The following is an 18,158-nucleotide window of genomic DNA, read 5'->3' as shown; positions in this document are numbered from 1 at the left end:
TTTAAAAAACAATTTAATCTAGGATTATTATCAGAGTCTCACACTGCATCAGAAAATAAGTGGACCAAATAGATTTCAAACTAGGAAATATCAATCAGGTTCAAAACTTAATGACTTCTTGGACTGCTTCTGATGAATTAACGCAGATGTTCTGAAGTTACTGGACCCAAAACATTAATGCTGCTTTCTCTCCATAGATGTTGCCAGATCTGCTGAGTTCTTCCAGGAATTTCTGTTTTGTCTGTTAATCTTTGCTATTTTAATTACTGTGCACATTATTAAACAAAAAGGGAGAAAACAAACCACTGGTGTCGTATGCAGTTTCTTCTAACACTGTTTAGATTCAATGTATTTTAGGCACCTCAGACAAAGTATAGTTGAGAGAAACAGCAAAGGGATTATTACCACCAGATTTCTCTGTCACCACATGTCTGCTTTCCTCTAGCAACATAAAGCCATGTAAATGGGATGTGAAGATGGTAGACATTAACAGACTACTGGGAAACGGTCAGTGATGGCCATAATCTCTGGAGGCTGGCTTTTTTTTGGGGGGCGGGGGGGGGGGGCGCGGTGGTGACAGTGGTGGTGGAGGCATGGAAGATGCAAGCAGAGTCAAGAGGCTCCGTTAGCCAAGAGGGCGGCCTCGAGAAAAGACCAAATGCAGCACCTTGTCAGCCTGCAAAAGTTGCCCCAAGAGTTCCCAAGTCACACCAGGCAACACTTTGCATGGAGGAATGCCCAACACAGCACAAACCGTTGTCATTTAAGATGCTGCTTATTGACTAGAAAACTTTTTTTATATAATCAGCTAGATAATAGCATTCTGAGTAATAACTTTAGCATTTCCCTTTAAAGGAAGCTTCCTGATGCAAGACTGAATGCTGTTACTGCTGACAAAGCCCTGAAGTTCTAAAATTCCTCCCTGACCCTTTCTTTCTTCCTTCCTTCCTTTAATTCACTCCTGAAAACTTACTTCTTTAGCCCTGTATTCTAGTTGGGCATCTTTCCCAATGGTTAATCTGGCTTGGTGTCAAATAATGCCCTATAAAGATCCTGTAATAATTTGCTTTGAAAAACACAAGCAGCATACCAGAACTTTAAGAGTCAGGGGGCAAAGAGAGTGTAGTGTCTGTCAATAAGCAACAGGTGACAGAGAAACTGAAATATCTGAATAAATCACATTGTCTAGATGGAATACACCCCAGAGCTCTGGAGTCGATAGCTGAAGTAGGTCGTAGAGGCATTGGCATCTTTCATACATCACAGGAGGCAGAAAACAGGAAACTATAGGCCAATTCACCTGAACTCAGTTGCTGCTAAGATTTTAAAATCCATTATTAGTGCATGAGATTGCAACGTGTTTGGAAGTGCATGGTTAAATAGGTCAGAATCAGCACCATTTTGTTAAGGGAAGGTCATGCCTAACAAAGGTGTTAGAATTCCGTGAGGCGGTAACAAACATGTTTGACAAAGGGGAGACAGCAGACGTGATCTATTTGGATTTCCAAAAGGCCTTTGACAAGGTGCTGTTCAGGAGGCTACTAAATAAGATAGAGCCCATGATGTTAGGGACAAGGTATTGGCATGGATAGAGGACTAACTGAAGGACAGAAGGCAGAGTAGGATTAAGGGGTCATTGTCAAGATGGCACTCAGTGATGAGTAGAGTTCTGCAGCAAGTCAGTATTGGAACCACTACTATTCAGATGACACATTAATGAAGTGCACAAAGGAAGTGACGGCATTGTTGCTAAATTTGCAGATGACACCAAGATAGGTGGATGGACAGGCGGTGTCAAGGAAGCAAGTAGGCTTTCAGAAGGACTTGGACGGGGTAGGTGAGTGGGCAAAGAAATGCAGATGGAATACAATGTGGGAAAGAAAGGTTATGCCTTTTGGTAGGAAGGATAGAGGCATAGACTACTTTCTAAACAGGGAAAAGCTTCAAAATCTGAAGAACAAAAGGGAGTTGGGAGTCCTAGTTCAATATTCTGTTAAGGTTAACATACAGATTCAGTTGGCAGTTAGGAAGGTAAGTGCAATGTTAGCATTCCATTCAAGAGAGAATACGAGAGTAGAGATGTACTGCTGAGGCTGTATAAGAATCTGTTCAAACCACATTTGGAATATTGTGAGCAGTTATGTGCCCCATATCTACACAAAGATGTGGCAGCTGTGGAGTGGGTCCAGTGGAGGCTTACAAGAATGATCCTGGGAGTGAACAGCTTTTCTTATGAGGACCAGTTGAGGACTCAATGGAATTTAGAAGGATAAAGGGGGAATTGGATTGAAGTTCACAGAATATTAAGAAGCCTTAATAAAATGGACATGGAGAAGGTGTTTCCACTAGAAGAGACATGGATCCAGGGTCACAGCCTGAGTGAAAGGACAACCCTTTAGAACCAAGATCAGAAGGAATTTCTTCAGCCAGATGGTGGTGAATGTGTGGAACTCATTGCCACTGAGGGCTGTGGAGACCAAGGTGATTGAGAGCATTTGAAACATATAGATAGGTTGTGTATTTGTAAGGCAATCAATGATTACTGGGAGAGGCTGGAGAATGGGGTTGAAAAACATGTCATCCATGATCACATGGCAGATCAGATTCGATGGGCCAAACAGCCTAATTCAGTTCTTATATTTTATGGACTTATGGAAAGGTGGTATACAAACAAATTCTTACTTTTTCAATTTAATAATAACCCCAATGTTCATCACCAGGTCCTCTAATATTTGTAAACATCTTTTCAGATTTGGTCATGGATCACATTCATATTTGTCACTCTTGCCTTTTCAAATGTTCAAACAAAACAATCCTGATCTGATTCAGCTATTGCTGATGCAGGAACATTGGTACAATTGCAAGTCATGAGTAAGAATCTCAATCTATTCTCGGTTTGTGCACAGACAATCTGCTAAAAAAAAGTGCTCCCGTAAAAATATCTACATTTTAAAATGGGGAGTCCTTTCTGCAGTTCAGCAGAGGAATCCATGATGTAGTCACGTGCGCTAATTCAGTCGAAGAAGTCAAATTTATTAATGCTTAAAGTGAGAAATTTCTAGAGATAGAAAACAATCAAATGCTGATATTTTACAACAGCATAAGAAATTTGTTCCTCATGCCTGCTGTGCCAACTCAATAAGATTGACCTTCTACCTCAAGTTCACTTTGCTATCGGATCTCCATATCCCTAGAGTCACTGAGAAATCAAAAATCTATCAAATTCAGCCTTGAATATATTCAATAATAAAGTATCCCCAACCCTCTGGTATAGAGACTTCCAAAGATTCACAACTCCGAGTGAACAAATTTCTTTTCAGTACAGTCCTAAACAATCAATCTTCTATCCTAAGACTGTATCTACATTCATGGAGAAAGAGGTAGGTTCCAGACTGCCAAATGGGTATTTTTGAGTTGGTGCATCTGGTGGGCCTTGATGCCTGAAAGGAAAAGAAAAAAAAAATTTCTTGTTAGCACAGCGACTGAGCCGGAGGATGAAGTGGAACTGTGGAGTGGTGCAGCCCTGAGCCAGTGTGTTACAATGCTGTTGGAGAGAAAGGTTGAGAGTGCACGTGTGGGACCACATGGCACTGTGTGTGGATCTCAGGATGTGGCAGGAGCAGCTATCTGTAGAACGTTGAACATCATGGAGATATCTGTGATCCTGGGAGTATTCAAAACATGAGGGATGAAACTTCAGTTGGAATCCACATGGGGCGAGTCTGAGCCGGAGGCAGTCACCGAGGAATGTGACATGCCTGTGGAAACGAGTTTTAGCAAATACCTGGTCAAACACCAGGAGTGACAGTGAAATTAAAGTCTGTGGGCCAGAAGAGATTGGAACGCAAATCCCGTCGGAGAGAGGAGCAAAACTTCAAGGTGGGCAGGCCCGGAAGAGATGTGGCAGTGAGTTAAACACTAAATAAAAACCAAAAGAACTGTGGATGCTGGAAATCAGGAATAAAAACAAAGTTGCTGGAGAAGCTCAGCAGGTCTGGCAGCATCTGTGGAGGAGAAAACAGAGTTAATGTTTTGGAAACGGTGACCCTTCCTCAGAACAGTTCAGTTGGATCTTTCAGTCACAGATAAGCTGATTTATTGAGATCAATTTTAATTAAGACACCAGGTGTAGTTTTATATTCTTCCAATACTTCTGTCATTGATGGGGATTTTAGTTTTGATCTTGTAACAAACATAGTATAGAACATTTGAGGAAGGGTCACTGGACCCAAAACATTAACTGGTTTCTCCTCCACAGATGCTGCCAGACCTGCTGAGCTTTTCCAGCAACTTTGTTTTTGTTCTTGATTTACAGCATCCGCAGTTCTTTTGGTTTTTAAAACACTGTTAATACCTTTTATCAAATCATTAGCTGTTTCTCATTCTACAAATCCTGCCTGACCTGCTAAGCATTTCTGGTTCTGTTTATATTTCAGATTTTCAGCATCCTCAGTATTTTTTTGCAAAATCTTTCAAATTCAGGCCAAGAAAACCTGTTGAGAATCAAAGTTATAATCAAACAGTTTGAAAATGTGTACTGCTCCATTTCTTTATCAATAATCATACATACAGCTTCATCCTTCTTTTTGATTTCTGCCTGTACTTCTTCCAGTTCTTCCTGACCTTCATCAGGACTCATCTTCAAGCCTTCCCAAAGCATCCGGAAACCAAATATTGCAAAAAGTGCCGTTGATACATAATATGTATACTTCCGAGGAATTATTGTAGTCGCATAGCCAAAGAGAACTGAAAAAAAAAAATAAAACGTGAGACTACAGTGCTATTTCAAATTAGTCCCATCTTATTTCTGCTGTCCACCCCCTCCAGTTAACATAACGATTATGCAGTCACATCTGAAGACTGACCAATTAAAGTTTCAAAGTGAACAACTCTTTACACCTACTTCAGAAAAAAAACCTTAGACATAAGACATAGCAGAAAGTAGGCCACTCGGTTTATCATGTCTGCTCTGCCATTCAATTCGATCATGACTCTGATTCGTCTTTCAAATCTGTCTAAACTTTGGATCTTTCAGTCACAGATATGCTGATTTATTCAGGTCAGTTTTAAATAAGACACCAGGTGGTTTTACATTCTTCCAACTGTTCTGTCATTGATGGGGATTTTAGTTTTGGTCTTGTAACAACAACAACATAGTATAGAAATGTGTGCCAAGTCGAAGCTGTACAAAAATAAAGATGTGCTATCTGAACACGATCTGATGTCTGTCTAGTCCTTTAAATGTATCAATTCAGATGTAACAGATTAAAAACAGGTCCTGGCAGAAATCTTGCTATGAACATTAATTAAAGGCGGATGCTCCAATATGTAATAAGACCATGGCTGAGTTTCTCTATTCCCACTTTCCAAACCTACCCCTCAATTCCCTTCTTGTCCCCAGAAGCTGGAGATAACTGAACATTCTGAGGAATTTACAATATAGCTCCTTTATCAGATTAGGAACAGCAGTCTTTAACAGCAAGATGACACTATGTACTCTATCAGAAGCATCACGGAGGATAAGTGGCCCAAGAAGAAAACAAGACTTCCATTCCTATGGCACTTTTCCTAACCACCAGAAGTTTCAAATTGCTTTACTGTCAGTGAAGTGTAACAACTGTTTTAATGTAGGAAACTGGCAGCTAACGACCATACAGCATAAACCACAAACACTGCAATACAAGATTGAGCAGATAATGTTTGCAATATTGCCGGTAGCATAATTAGCCAATCAAAACTTCAACTGTGGCTAGATGACTTTGCTGCTCTTCTTCGAACATAGTGTCACGGAAATATTTTCGATCCAACAGACAGACTGGGTTGTGGCTGCAGGTGCTCTTTCATCCAGAAGATTTCACTCCCAACAGTGCGGTACTTCATCAGTACTGCACTGGTGTCAGCCTTATTTTTTCCTCTCAAGTCCTGGAATAGGATTTGGCCATAGAACCCCGTGATACAAAGGCAACAATATTACCATCTAAGTCATTGTCCACACACAAGTTATACTGCTTTTGCCATGCAGAGATTTATTCCAATAACAGTTCTATTTGGAGCGCCAGACTTCAAGGGAAGACAGAAGAGATGGGGAATTAGCTGAACGAAATGTATTAACAAAAAAGGAAGCTATTAATCTAGACCAAACAGTGGAAAAAGGGATACAAGATGGGATATTGAAAATTATATAAATAGGCAGGACTATAATGAAGGATTTTAAACTCCCCAAAGATAGGCTGCAGTAAAGTAATAAATGAAGCAATAGGGAACGAATTTCAATTTATCCGGAACTACTTCCTACGTCAGTATGTTTACACTTAAAAATGAAGCAAGGCAAAATTTGAGATGCAGGGAGCAACTTAAACAAAATAATTTAGTTCAAATAAAAAAATTTGAAAAATCTAAAGCCCTTATTTGGAAAAGAAATGATCCAGTCCAAAGACACTAGCAAATACAAAAGCAAGGAAAGAATGACCAACTTTCAAAACAGGGGATCACTGGGACATAAATCACAATGGTATAGGGGAGCAGGAAGAGCTGCAAGTTGAGAAACAATGACCTTTGGCAAATTTTAGACAAAGAAATTGCCTCCGAGTACCAAAATAAAAGGCAGATATAAAAATTAGAATGACAAACCATGAGAAAGTAGCAAGGGATTCAATAATGCAAAATTGTGACCCAAAGAGTACAGATGATTAGAAACAAAGCAGGGATACAACACCTCTGTCCGTTCCTCCAGCATGTAAGCACAGAATTCTCGCAACAAACAACTGCACCTCCCAGTCGCAAACCATTTCCACTCCCCCTCCCATTCTCTAGATGACATGTCCATCATGGGCCTCCTGCAGTGCCACAATGATGCCACCCGAAGGTTGCAGGAACAGCAACTCATATTCCGCCTGGGAACCCTGCAGCCACATGGTATCAATGTGGACTTCACCAGTTTCAAAATCTCCCCTTCCCCTACTGCATCCCTAAACCAGCCCAGTTGGTCCCCTCCCCCCACTGCACCACACAACGAGCCCAGCTCTTCCCCCCCACCCACTGCATCCCAAAACCAGTCCAACCTGTCTCTGCGTCCCTAACCGGTTCTTCCTCTCACCCATCCCTTCCTCCCACCCCAAGCCGCACCCCCAGCTACCTACTAACCTCATCCCACGTCCTTGACCTGTCCGTCTTCCCTGGACTGACCTATCCCCTCCCTACCTCCCCACCTATCTTCTTTACTCTCCATCTTCGGTCCGCCTCCCTCTCTCTCCCTATTTATTCCAGTTCCCTCTCCCCATCCCCCTCTCTGATGAAGGGTCTAGGCCCGAAACGTCAGCTTTTGTGCTCCTGAGATGCTGCTTGGCCTGCTGTGTTCATCCAGCCTCACATCCACTACCCATTTTGTTTAGCCTTTCTTTACTGGTTTGTTTTCTTAAATTTCCTTTGCTTTCAGGCAGCAGCTGTTCAGGATTTGGCCATTAACATTTAGACATCTTTTGATTACTTGCCCCATAATACTCCCTTTGGTGTTGTAACTTTTGTCATTTAATCTCTCCCGTTCTTCACGTTGTTACAAACCTTCGCTTTCCTTCTGTTTCTCACTTGCTCAAAACACACATTACATTTTTAACTTTTCCCAGTTCTGGAGGATAATACCCACTGTCCTAATAATAAACTGTTTCTTTTCTTCACAAATATGGCCAGACCTAAGCATTTGCTGGACCTTCCATTTTCATTATGGGCAAGTACTCAAACGTGTTGACTTAAAATTGGAAGGTACAAGATCCTCATGGAAATTTTAAAAGCTTGCTATAATAGAAAAGAACATGGGGGAGGGGTAGGCAAGGAGAAATACTCTAGGGTGGGAACGCCAGGGGTTTCCAGTGTAATAATGTTGATCAAAAAAAGGAAGGCTACTTTACTGTTTAATTCTCCCATGGAAATCCCTGCCATTGGATCGTTTCTTGAAGGCGGTGTCAATGTGGACTGTGGGAACTACAAGGAATTTCCCTACTGCCCATCTCTGGGAAGGTCATCGCCCGAATCCTTCCCTGAGACCTGCTCCACGTCTCAGAGGAAATCATTCCTGAAAGCCAGTGTGGCTTCTGATCTATGGAACCATGGACACAATTTTCACTGCTCGTCAACTCTCCAAGAAATGCCAGGAACAACACCAGCTGCGCTACATGGCCTTCATTGAAGTGACCAAGACTTCTGACTCAGTCGATCAGGAAATGACATTGAAGACCCTGTCAAAGGGTGGCTGTCCAGCAAAATTCATCAACATCCTCAATATCTTCCATGATAAGATGCCAGCGACAGTAATATTCATATGCTAGAATTCTTACAGGTCAAGACCGGGTCAAGCAGGAATGTCATCAGCCACATCCTTTTCTCCATCTTCATCGTCACCATTTCTTATCTTGTCAAAATGAGTTTCCCAATGGCATGGACATAGCATTGAGGAAAATTTTTCAAACTCAACCAGTTGGAATCCAATAATAAAACGATGCCAAGCATGCTTTTAGAATCTCAGTATCCTGATGACAATAGCATCTCTATTCTCGCAGAACAGAAACTTCAAGCCTCGCTTAATGTCCTCTCAGAAACATACTGAAGAATTGATCACAGCCTCAACAATGCTGAAATCCTTTACCAGCTTGTACCAGATCAATAATATCAGGTCCATCTCTCCATTAAGATGGACACAGAAATCCTCCCAAACATGGAACATTTCCCCCACCTGGAAAGCTACCTCTCATTTAAGGCGATGTCAATCAGGAGATCCAATATCACATTCAATCAGTGAGCACTGCCTTTAAGTCTTCGACAGCCATGACATCTACTTTGACACCATGATCCTGTGCATAAGGCAGTCATCCTTCTGACTCATTTATATGGCTCTGAAACTTGGACAAAAGATGGACACGACCTCAAAAGCTTTGAAAACTACCATCAACTGGCAGGACAGGCATATCAGCATCAGCATCCTTGAAGCAGTTAACAGCACCAGCATCAAGGCCACGATCACCTGAAACCAAACTCGGGTGGGTCATCTATGTGCCGAGTTCTGACGGCCAAAGCAAATCATTCAGCCAACTCAAGGAAGACAAAATAAGCGTATCAGAGACTCACTGAAGGCTTCCCTCAAGAACTGCAACATATGTCAATTCCCCGGCAACCACGTGTAGAAGAAACCAACTTGGAGGAAATTCCTATACGAAGGGCCCCATTTCTTTGCCACCACCCACTGGCAAGAGGAATTATAGAAAAGGAACTGGAGAAGGTAGCTGTAAATATGATGGTGAATATCGGGCTTTGCCATCGTCTTTAAAAGGTAAGATTTTAGTATTCAAAATGCCCTGGAAGTCTTACTAACTAGTGGTACGTTTTCTCACCACACTATTCTTCAATTTTGACTCCAATAGCACTTCTCTGATCAAGTAATTATATTTTTTTTGTAAAAGTATTAACTAGTCACAAGATAACAAAGCGTGGAGCTGGATTAACAGAGCAGGCCAAGTAACTAGTCACTTAGCCCACTGGTTCAAATCCTTCCACAGACAGGATTCAGACCTTTATGGACTTCAATGCCATAAATAGGACAAATGAGTAACCAATTATTAATTCCCACATACCAGGTGTATTCAAGAGACCTCCCAGATACTCCTAAGGTTTGCTAACTCTATACCACAGCCACCTACACCAATAGCTAAATTGTCTCAGAACAGGATCAGAAAATACTAATGACAGCAATGGCTAGAACTTCTTGATAATAAACAAATATTTATAGTCAGCTTACTTCTCTAAAGTTTCAGCCTGGCTTTGATGCCTAAAAGAGCCACAGCTCTGAAGTCAAGCAGGGAGATGATTGCTGCAGCTGCTGATTTGAGCCTTGATTTAACCTCCACATGTTCAGAAAGTAACAGTAGGTAGACTGGGGTGTGGAGATATAGAGGAAGAGAAAGGGTAACAAAGTGGGAATATTACAGAGGCAGGAGACAGCAGAGTTTAGGCTAGGAAACATGAAAGCCCTCAGAGAGAAGGCTGGAGACAGATGGTAAGACCAATGTGTCAGATAAGCAGAAAAACAAACAGGATGGAAATGAAGGAACTAAACAGAGAGACAGAAGAGACTGTTGCAGCAAGTTGGTCACTTCCCATTTGTCCCTACAATGTTTTGCCTTTGAACACTGCCACAAAATAAGTATCATTCTTATTTTGCAGAGTGGATGTACAGATTAAATGTGATAGTAGCAAATTATGTAACTGTAACCAGACTTACTGGTTTAAATGTGCAATAAATGGTACATTTCTGTCAAAAAAAAGTACAAGCAGCATACATTTTCTTTAAGTTTTAAGTCACCAACCAGATAGACAGGTCATCAATCCCAAAGCCAGCATAGCTCCAGCGAGCACAGTGAGGCGATTGTAGCGCATGGCCATGATAGCTGCTATGAAGAATGTCTTGTCACCCAGCTCAGAGACGATAATGACCGATATGGAAGCAACAAAGGCGTGTATGAAACCCAGGTTTGTTTTGGTAACAGACTCATCGCTTACAATGTTAGCCATAGGATGTGCTGAAGATATTTTCTGCATAAAAAGAAAGCGTCAGGTATTAATATTACATAAAATAAATTCAGAGCTTGGAAGACTTTAATTATCATCATGCCTATTGTTTGTTCCTCTGCATTCTAATTAATTTGAATATTCTGTTGAATAGAGGGGTTCTATTAGTTACTGTTTTAACACGCCTACTTTCCCTTTTGATGACATTTCTGGATCTGAGCTTTGACACTGGACTTCTAGCTGATTGGCAGATGTTTCTGATTTTCAAAATGATCACAGATTTGAGCATTTTCCTATTATAGTGACCTGTAGTTTACACGCCATATTGGCAGTGATGAGACTGAAATTGTGCATCACCTTTATTCCATGACATAGGAAGCTTTGTCCAGAGCCACTTAAATAAGATGTTCATATTTTTATTGCGATTAAAGTTTTGCCACGCTCAATATTGTGGTGAGAATTCTCTCACTGTGTCAGTGAGTTGGATTGACAGAATCACCCTCAGCACAGACTTCCTAATAGACCCCATGTTACAGAGTGATTGTGGTCGTGGTGGTGCAATCGTGCAGTTTCTTATTGACGACATGCAGCCTTTTCTTTCTTAGTCTGTACGCTTTGGAAAATTTCCACTAACGTTATGCAAGGAAAATGTTACACAAACTTCTGCCTCGACTCTGAACAGTTGTAACCGCTAAATAATTTGCGAAGAATTATAGATTCTGTACAGCTCAGAAGAAAGGAGGCAATTCAGTGCATTGTGCTGTGCTCACACCGATGGTTCCACTATATCCCAATTCCTTGCCCTTTTCTCATGAAAAAGAAAAAATATGTTTATACATAAGCATTTACTGATTGTCATCTCAAAATTACCCCCAAATTTGCTTTCACCACAGCTCAATGCATTAAAAATAATTCTCATGTCATCTCTGGCTCTTCGACAAAAAAAAACTTAAATCTGTGTTTAACACTAACTTGAATCCCAACTTCTCCCACCGCTCCACATCTCTGGCACCATTCTAATGAATCTCATTTGCAATCTCTGAAGGTCTTTCCTAAGGTGCAGTGCCCAGAATTGAACATGGTATCCCATTATAATAAAGTCTTCCTTTTTGTACTGTATGCTATTAATGAAAGCAACTGCAATTCTTGGTTTTAACAACATTTGAAAAATATTCTTCAGATTTGTGTAAATACATTCCCAATTTCAGCAGCCTTCGAATCTATTGCATTTAGTTTGTATTGTTTTTGCTTCATTCTTCAAACCAAAATGCATTATTTCATGCTTCCCTCCTTATAATTCAGCTGCTATCTGTCCATTGTAGTACCAGCTAATTTATTCTTAAGGTAATTGATTTTCTATCATCTGCAAACTTTGAAGTTATATGCAAGTTTAGATCATTAACATGCAAAGTGAGCTGTGATCTTAATACCATCCATTTCCAACATTTTCATCCAGTAACAGTGGAGGGGTGGCAATATGGAATGCAACCTCAGAAGGGTACTTGCAAGTGATGATGTTTACGTGAATCTTCGTTGTCCTTCTAGTTGATAGCAATCACAGGTTTGGAAGGCGTTGTCAAAGGCAGTATGATGATTGCAGCACCCCTTTTATATGGTACTACTGTGTTGATGGTGGGGTGGAATCAATATTCTAGTTGGTGGATGGGGTATCAAACAAGTGGGCTGCTTTGTCAAGGTTTTGTTGAGGTCCTTGAATAGTGTCACTTTACACCCATCCAGGCAAAGAGAGAGGCTAACTTTTCTCCTGTAGAGAAATGACAAGCATGCCTTGGGGAATCAAGGAAGATAATACATAACAGGAACCTCCAACCTCCACCAGCTCTTGCAAATATTGTGATTACATGCCTGGTTCAATGCAATCAATGGAAACTCCCAGCAAACTTTTAAGGGAATACAATATCCTAACTGGTTAAACTGCAGATCCTGTGACAGCCTTATCATGTTCCATTTCTTGTGCTTTTTTCATAGGTTTACACATAATATGGTTCTCTCACCACAAAGTATATCAAAAGCTGCTAAAGTTCTCACTCCAGGTTTTATACAAGGAGTTATCCATTTCTAAATGAGCTCAAAAATGTTATTCCCACCAAACTGAACACTAGTAGTTTTATGCTCTTTTACCTCGCACTGATTCACATTACAGAACATAGATTATCAATTCATCTAATCTGTTCCACATACTGTTAACATGCAATCATTATCTATCATAACTAAATTGATTAAGGACTAAAATTCTGGTATCAAAACAATTCAGTTCACAACCTGTTTTAACTTTATAAATACTTGAGACCATTGCCTTTCTCTACTGGGCAATTTATTGCATAATAATACTTACATCATGTATGAAACTGTTCCCTGATATTCCAGAAATTCAATTATTACTGTACAAATTTTGTCTTCTGCTGTAATGACCAGAAGCAAAGAGGGTTCCACTCTCATTCTACCTGTTCATTGTACTGATGCATACACCAGGCACCTGGACAATTGCAAAATTAGCAATTAAAGTCTTCCATTGTCTGCACCATGTCCCACTCACTCCATCAAAATTACAAGAAATTAGTTTCCCAGGATATGTTTCAAGGAAGTAGACATCTGATTGTAGGGGAAGATACCAGTTAAAACAAGGAGCCTGCCATATGTGCTGTTTCAGCTCAATCCACATTTTAAAGGCCACTGAACTAGGGATAATAAAGATGAATTTTCTCAAACGTTTCTGCAACCTTCTCAAGTCCATGAATAGAGATAGTAGGAACTGCAGATGCTGGAGAATCTGAGATAACAAGGTGTAAGAGCTGGATGAACACACAGGCCAAGCAGCAGAGAAGCAGGAAAGTGATGTTTTGGGCCTAGACCCTTCTAGGCCCAAAGTGTCAGCTTTCCTGCTCGGCCTGCCGCATTCATCCAGCTCTACACCTTGTTATTGCAAGTCCACAAATATGTCCCTTCATCAAATAAGGTTTACCAAAAACAAACCACATCTGAAAATACCAATCACAAATTTCATCCAAGAATTCTAATTAGAGATCCAAACCTCAGACTAACAGGTGTGCAGCTCAAAATATCTGCTTTCTCTGCTGGTAAGAAATAACAGTTCCAGGGGCACTGCTTGCTTCATCGCTGATTGATTACTTTCCGATGTTCAAATAGCCAGTTAATTTATTTACTGGTTATCTGGTTCAAAGGTAGAACATTGTAGAATAATCATACCTCAACATTCACGGTCACCATCTTTCATTTGTCATAAGGACTACAAGTGTGTCGTTTAATTTTCTGCTCAGAATGCAGTCTGTATCTATAGTCAACCATCCTTCACTACTGTGTTTTACCCCAGAAAGCCAATGGATGAAAATCTGTAGTGGAGTTAATCTTATATAATTAAGTATAGAGTGTAATGTTACAAAATATACACTTTCTAACTTAAGCTTTCCAGTTTCATTAGATGTCAGTTTTGTCAAATGAAATCCTACCTCTGCATAGTAATGAGCTGATTTCCTGGCAGATAATTTGTACCAATTAACTATCAGATTATGTCAATTATGAACAAGAAAAAAACCCAACCATTTCACTGAATCTTGCAGTCCCCCACCTTGAACCTTCTGAAAAATCACTAATGACAAGAAATTTTAACTGGATCAACTATACCTGTGATATCAACATTAATAACTTAAAGGCAGAACAGATATGCTGTAACAAATATTTGGATTTCCAAAAGGGATTTGATAAGGTGCCACATAAAGCAAACAGCATGTGATGGAATATTACAATTGACAGACAGTGAGGAAAGCTACATCTGAGGACCGTGTCTGCAAAGTGACATAGATAAGCTAAAAAGTCAGAAGGAAAAGGTTGGTCAATGGAGTAGGATGTGGGAAAATCTAAGGTTGACCTTTTGGCGGAAAAAATAGAACAGCAGAATATTATTTGAATGACAATTATAAAATGTGACAGTAGACAGGGATCAAGGTGCCTTTTTCCATCAATCACAAAAAGTCAACATGCAGGGAAAACAAGCAATTAAAAAGGCAAATGGATTGTTAGCTTTTACAGCTAGGAGATTGGAATATAAAAGTGGGGACTTTTTCTACAACTGTACATGGCACTTGAGCGCTTCATGTTTTCGTCACCTTATGGAAGGAGGAACAGACCTGAATCAAAAGCAGTTCAGATAAGGTTCCATTAGGTGATTTCTGGGGTAATGCTTAGTCTTGTGTGGAAAGATTGAGCAGCTTAGGACCCATCCCCATTTGAGTATAGAAGAGTGAGAAGTGATTTTATTTTGTTATGCATTCACAGGATGTGCGTCATTTGCTATGCCACATTATTTCCCATTACTAATTATTCAAAAGCCATTTACGAGTGACAGGTGGTGAAGTGGGTAACAGAATAAGGTAGAATAGGTAGGGATAAGAGATCTGGTAGGAGACAGAGGAGCCCCCTGGCTCTATACGTGAGCAGCCATAGTCTTACAGACCATAAGCTACTCTCTTATTAGAGCAAGATGACAACTAGTGGTGGCTTAACCTGAAGGCCACCAGAGCTCAGGTGAGGGGAAGAGATTAAGGAGGAGTGCGCTTCAGGGTAACCTCAGCCACTGATGGGAATTGAACACATGCTGTTAGCATCACACTGCTTTGCAAACCAACTGTTCAGCCAACTCAGTCATAGAGATATGCAGCATGGAAACAGATCCTTCAGTCCAACTTGTCCATGCCAACCAAACATCCCAAATTAATGTAGTCCTATTTTTCCAGCATTTGGCTTATATCTCTCTAAATGCTTTGTTTTCATGTATACATTTAAGTGTTGTAACTGTACCAGCCTCCACCACTTCTTCTGCGAGGGCTTCTGCATGAGAACATTGCCCCTCATTTCCCTTCCATAAATGATCTTGATGTGAATTAATAAGGCATGATTAGTAAAGTTGCAGATAATACAAAATTAAGAGGTATCGTTGATAGCGAGGAAAGTTACCAAAAATTAGAGAGGGATCTTAACCTGTTGGGGAAGTGGGCTGAGGATTGGCAAATGCAATTCAATACAGATAAGTGTGAGGTGTTGCACTTTGAAAAGTCAAATCAAGGTCGGACTTATACAGTAAATGGTAAGGACCTGAGGAGTGCAACAGAACAGAGGGACCTAGGAGCACAAGCATACAGTTCATTGAAAGCGGTGTCACAGGTAGACAGGATGAATAAGGCATTTAGCATGCTGGCCTTCATCATCCGAGTCAGAGTATAGGAGTTGGAACATTATGTTACAGTTGTATAAGTCGTTGGTAAGGCTGCAGTTGGAGTATTGTGTACAGTTTTGGTCACCCTGTTATGGGAAAGAGTGCAAAGGAGATTTACGAGGATGTTGCCAGTAATAGTAGGCCTGAGTTAAAGGGAGAGGTTGGATACGATAGGACTCTATTCCTTGGAACAGAGGAGAATGAGGGGTTACCTTATTGAGGTGTATAAAATCATGAACGACGTAGATAGAGGAATGCATATAGAGTGTAGTGCATATATGGTATGGGCTGCCAGAGAAAGTGGTTGAGGCAGGTACAATAGCTACATTTAAAAAACATTTGGATAGGTACATGGATGGGAAGAGTTTAGAAGGATATCGATCAAACGTGGGCAGTTGCAACTAGCTGAGAGGTAGCATGGACCAGTTTGGGCTGAAGGGTCTGTTTCCATGCTGTATGACTATGACTCTGGCAGCTCATTGCATACACGCACCACCCACTGCATGAAAGCCTTGCCTCTTAGATCCTTCTAATACCACGGGGAACAGACCTTGGCTATTCACTCTATCCATGTCCCTAATGATTTTATAAGCTCCTATAAAGTTTCTGATGCACCAGGGAAAATAGCCTCAGCTTATTCAGCCTCTCCCAATAATTCAAACTCTAACTCCGGCAATATCCTTGTAAATTTTTTTTCTGAACCCTCTCAAGTTTCACAACATCCTTCCTATAGCAAGGAGACCAGAATTAAATGCAGTATGCCAAAAGTGGCCAAACCAATGTCCTATACAACTGCAACATGACCTTCCAAATCCTATACTCAATGCATTGACCAATAAAGGCAAGCATTCCAAATGGCTTCTTCAGTAAATTAAACTTTGTAGCCTTGCCACTTTCACGACTCTCTCCCTACTCACCCTGGGGAGCTTCACCTGTACTACACACCCTCTCCCTGTCACATAAGCCTAGTTCAAAATTACACGTATGTCTCTGCACACCCTAGTAATGTAATTGCACATGACATCACACAAGTGGTGTCACTTCATGGAAACATGCATGCCCAAATAAGTGCGCAGTTGCCTGTATTTCTGTCATCAAATATTGCGCTAAAAAATAAAGGTCTCCCACTTAAGACAAAAAATTAGGACAAATTTCTTCGCATCAGAACTTGTTCGGTATACATGAACAAGGGTAAGGTTGTTCAGTTCCTCGAGCTGCTCCACTATTTAATAGCATCATGTCTGATCTGATTAAAGCCTCAAATCCACATTACCACTTACCCGTGAAAACCTTTCATTCGCTTGCTTAAGAATCAATCCACCTGTGCCTTAAAGATATTCAAGGATTCTGCTTCGACCACCTTTTCAGGAGTTCAAAGACTTAAATCAAAAAATTTCACTTCATATCTTAAATGAACAATCCCTTATTTTTAAACAATGACCCTTAGTCCCTGATTCTTCCACAAGAGGAAACATCCTCTCCACATCTACCCTGTCAAGAACCCACATGATTTTACATGTTTCAATAAAGTCACCTCTTATTCTTCAAAGCTCCAGCATATCCAAGCTTAGCCTGTCCAATCTTCCCTCATAACACAACCTTTTCCAGTTACGTTTCGTCAACTTTCAATGAAATGCTTCCACCACATTTAATCCTTAAGTAAGGTAACCATTATAGTCATTAGTACTTCAAACACTGTCTCACCAGTGAGCTGTACTTTTTATTTATTTACTTGACATGGGCTAGGCCAAAATTTATTGACCATCCCGAGCTTGTCTGGAGAATGTGTTGGTGAGCAGCCTTCTTGAATTGCTGCAGTGCAGTAGGCGTCATCCACAATATCCTTTAGGGAGGGAATTCTAGGACTCTGAACCACAGTGAAGGAACAATGATACTTCCCAGTCGGGATGGTGAGTCGCTTGCACTAGTACTTCCAGGTAGTGGTATTCCCATGTATATGCTGCCATTGTCCTTCTACATGGAAATGGTCAAGGGTTTGAAAGCTGTTTTCCGAGGATCTCTGGCGAATTGCTGCAGTGCATCTGGTAGATAATTGCTACTGAGTGTCAGTAGTGGAGGGCATGGATGCTTGTGGATGTAGTGCCAATCAAAGCAGGCTGTTTTCCCCGAGTGTGTCAAACTTGTCAAGTGTTGTTAAAACTGGTCTCAAACAGCAAGCAGGGAAAATTCATCACACTACTGACTTGTGCCTTGGAGATGGTGGACGGAGTTTGACGAGTCAGGAAGTGAGATATGCAGCACAGTATATTCCTCGTGTGACCTGCACTTGTAGCCACTGTGTCAAGTAGCAAGTCCGGTTGAGTGGATGCTGATAGTGGTGTTTCAATAATTG

The 18,158-nt window shown here is 40.8% G+C and overlaps 1 protein-coding gene across 2 annotated transcripts in view; it reads right to left on the bottom strand.

Annotated features, from left to right (window-relative positions):
- Positions 1 to 18,158, bottom strand: part of tmem165 (transmembrane protein 165) — a 32,585-nt gene that overhangs the window by 4,848 nt on the left and 9,579 nt on the right. For both annotated transcript variants that reach the window (XM_048526773.2, XM_048526782.2), the window contains exons 2-3: positions 10,353 to 10,578; positions 4,571 to 4,746 (exon numbers count right to left, since the gene is read on the bottom strand). In XM_048526773.2, coding sequence (XP_048382730.1) covers positions 4,571 to 4,746; positions 10,353 to 10,578 — 402 coding nt within the window. The remainder of the gene's footprint in view (positions 1 to 4,570; positions 4,747 to 10,352; positions 10,579 to 18,158) is intronic.

The sequence above is a fragment of the Stegostoma tigrinum genome, chromosome 1 (genome assembly GCF_030684315.1).
Source record: "Stegostoma tigrinum isolate sSteTig4 chromosome 1, sSteTig4.hap1, whole genome shotgun sequence".
In the NCBI taxonomy this organism is placed as follows: Eukaryota; Metazoa; Chordata; class Chondrichthyes; order Orectolobiformes; family Stegostomatidae; genus Stegostoma; species Stegostoma tigrinum.
The sequence above is the reverse complement of the archived record's forward strand: the minus strand, read 5'-3'. Positions and strand labels throughout refer to the sequence as shown.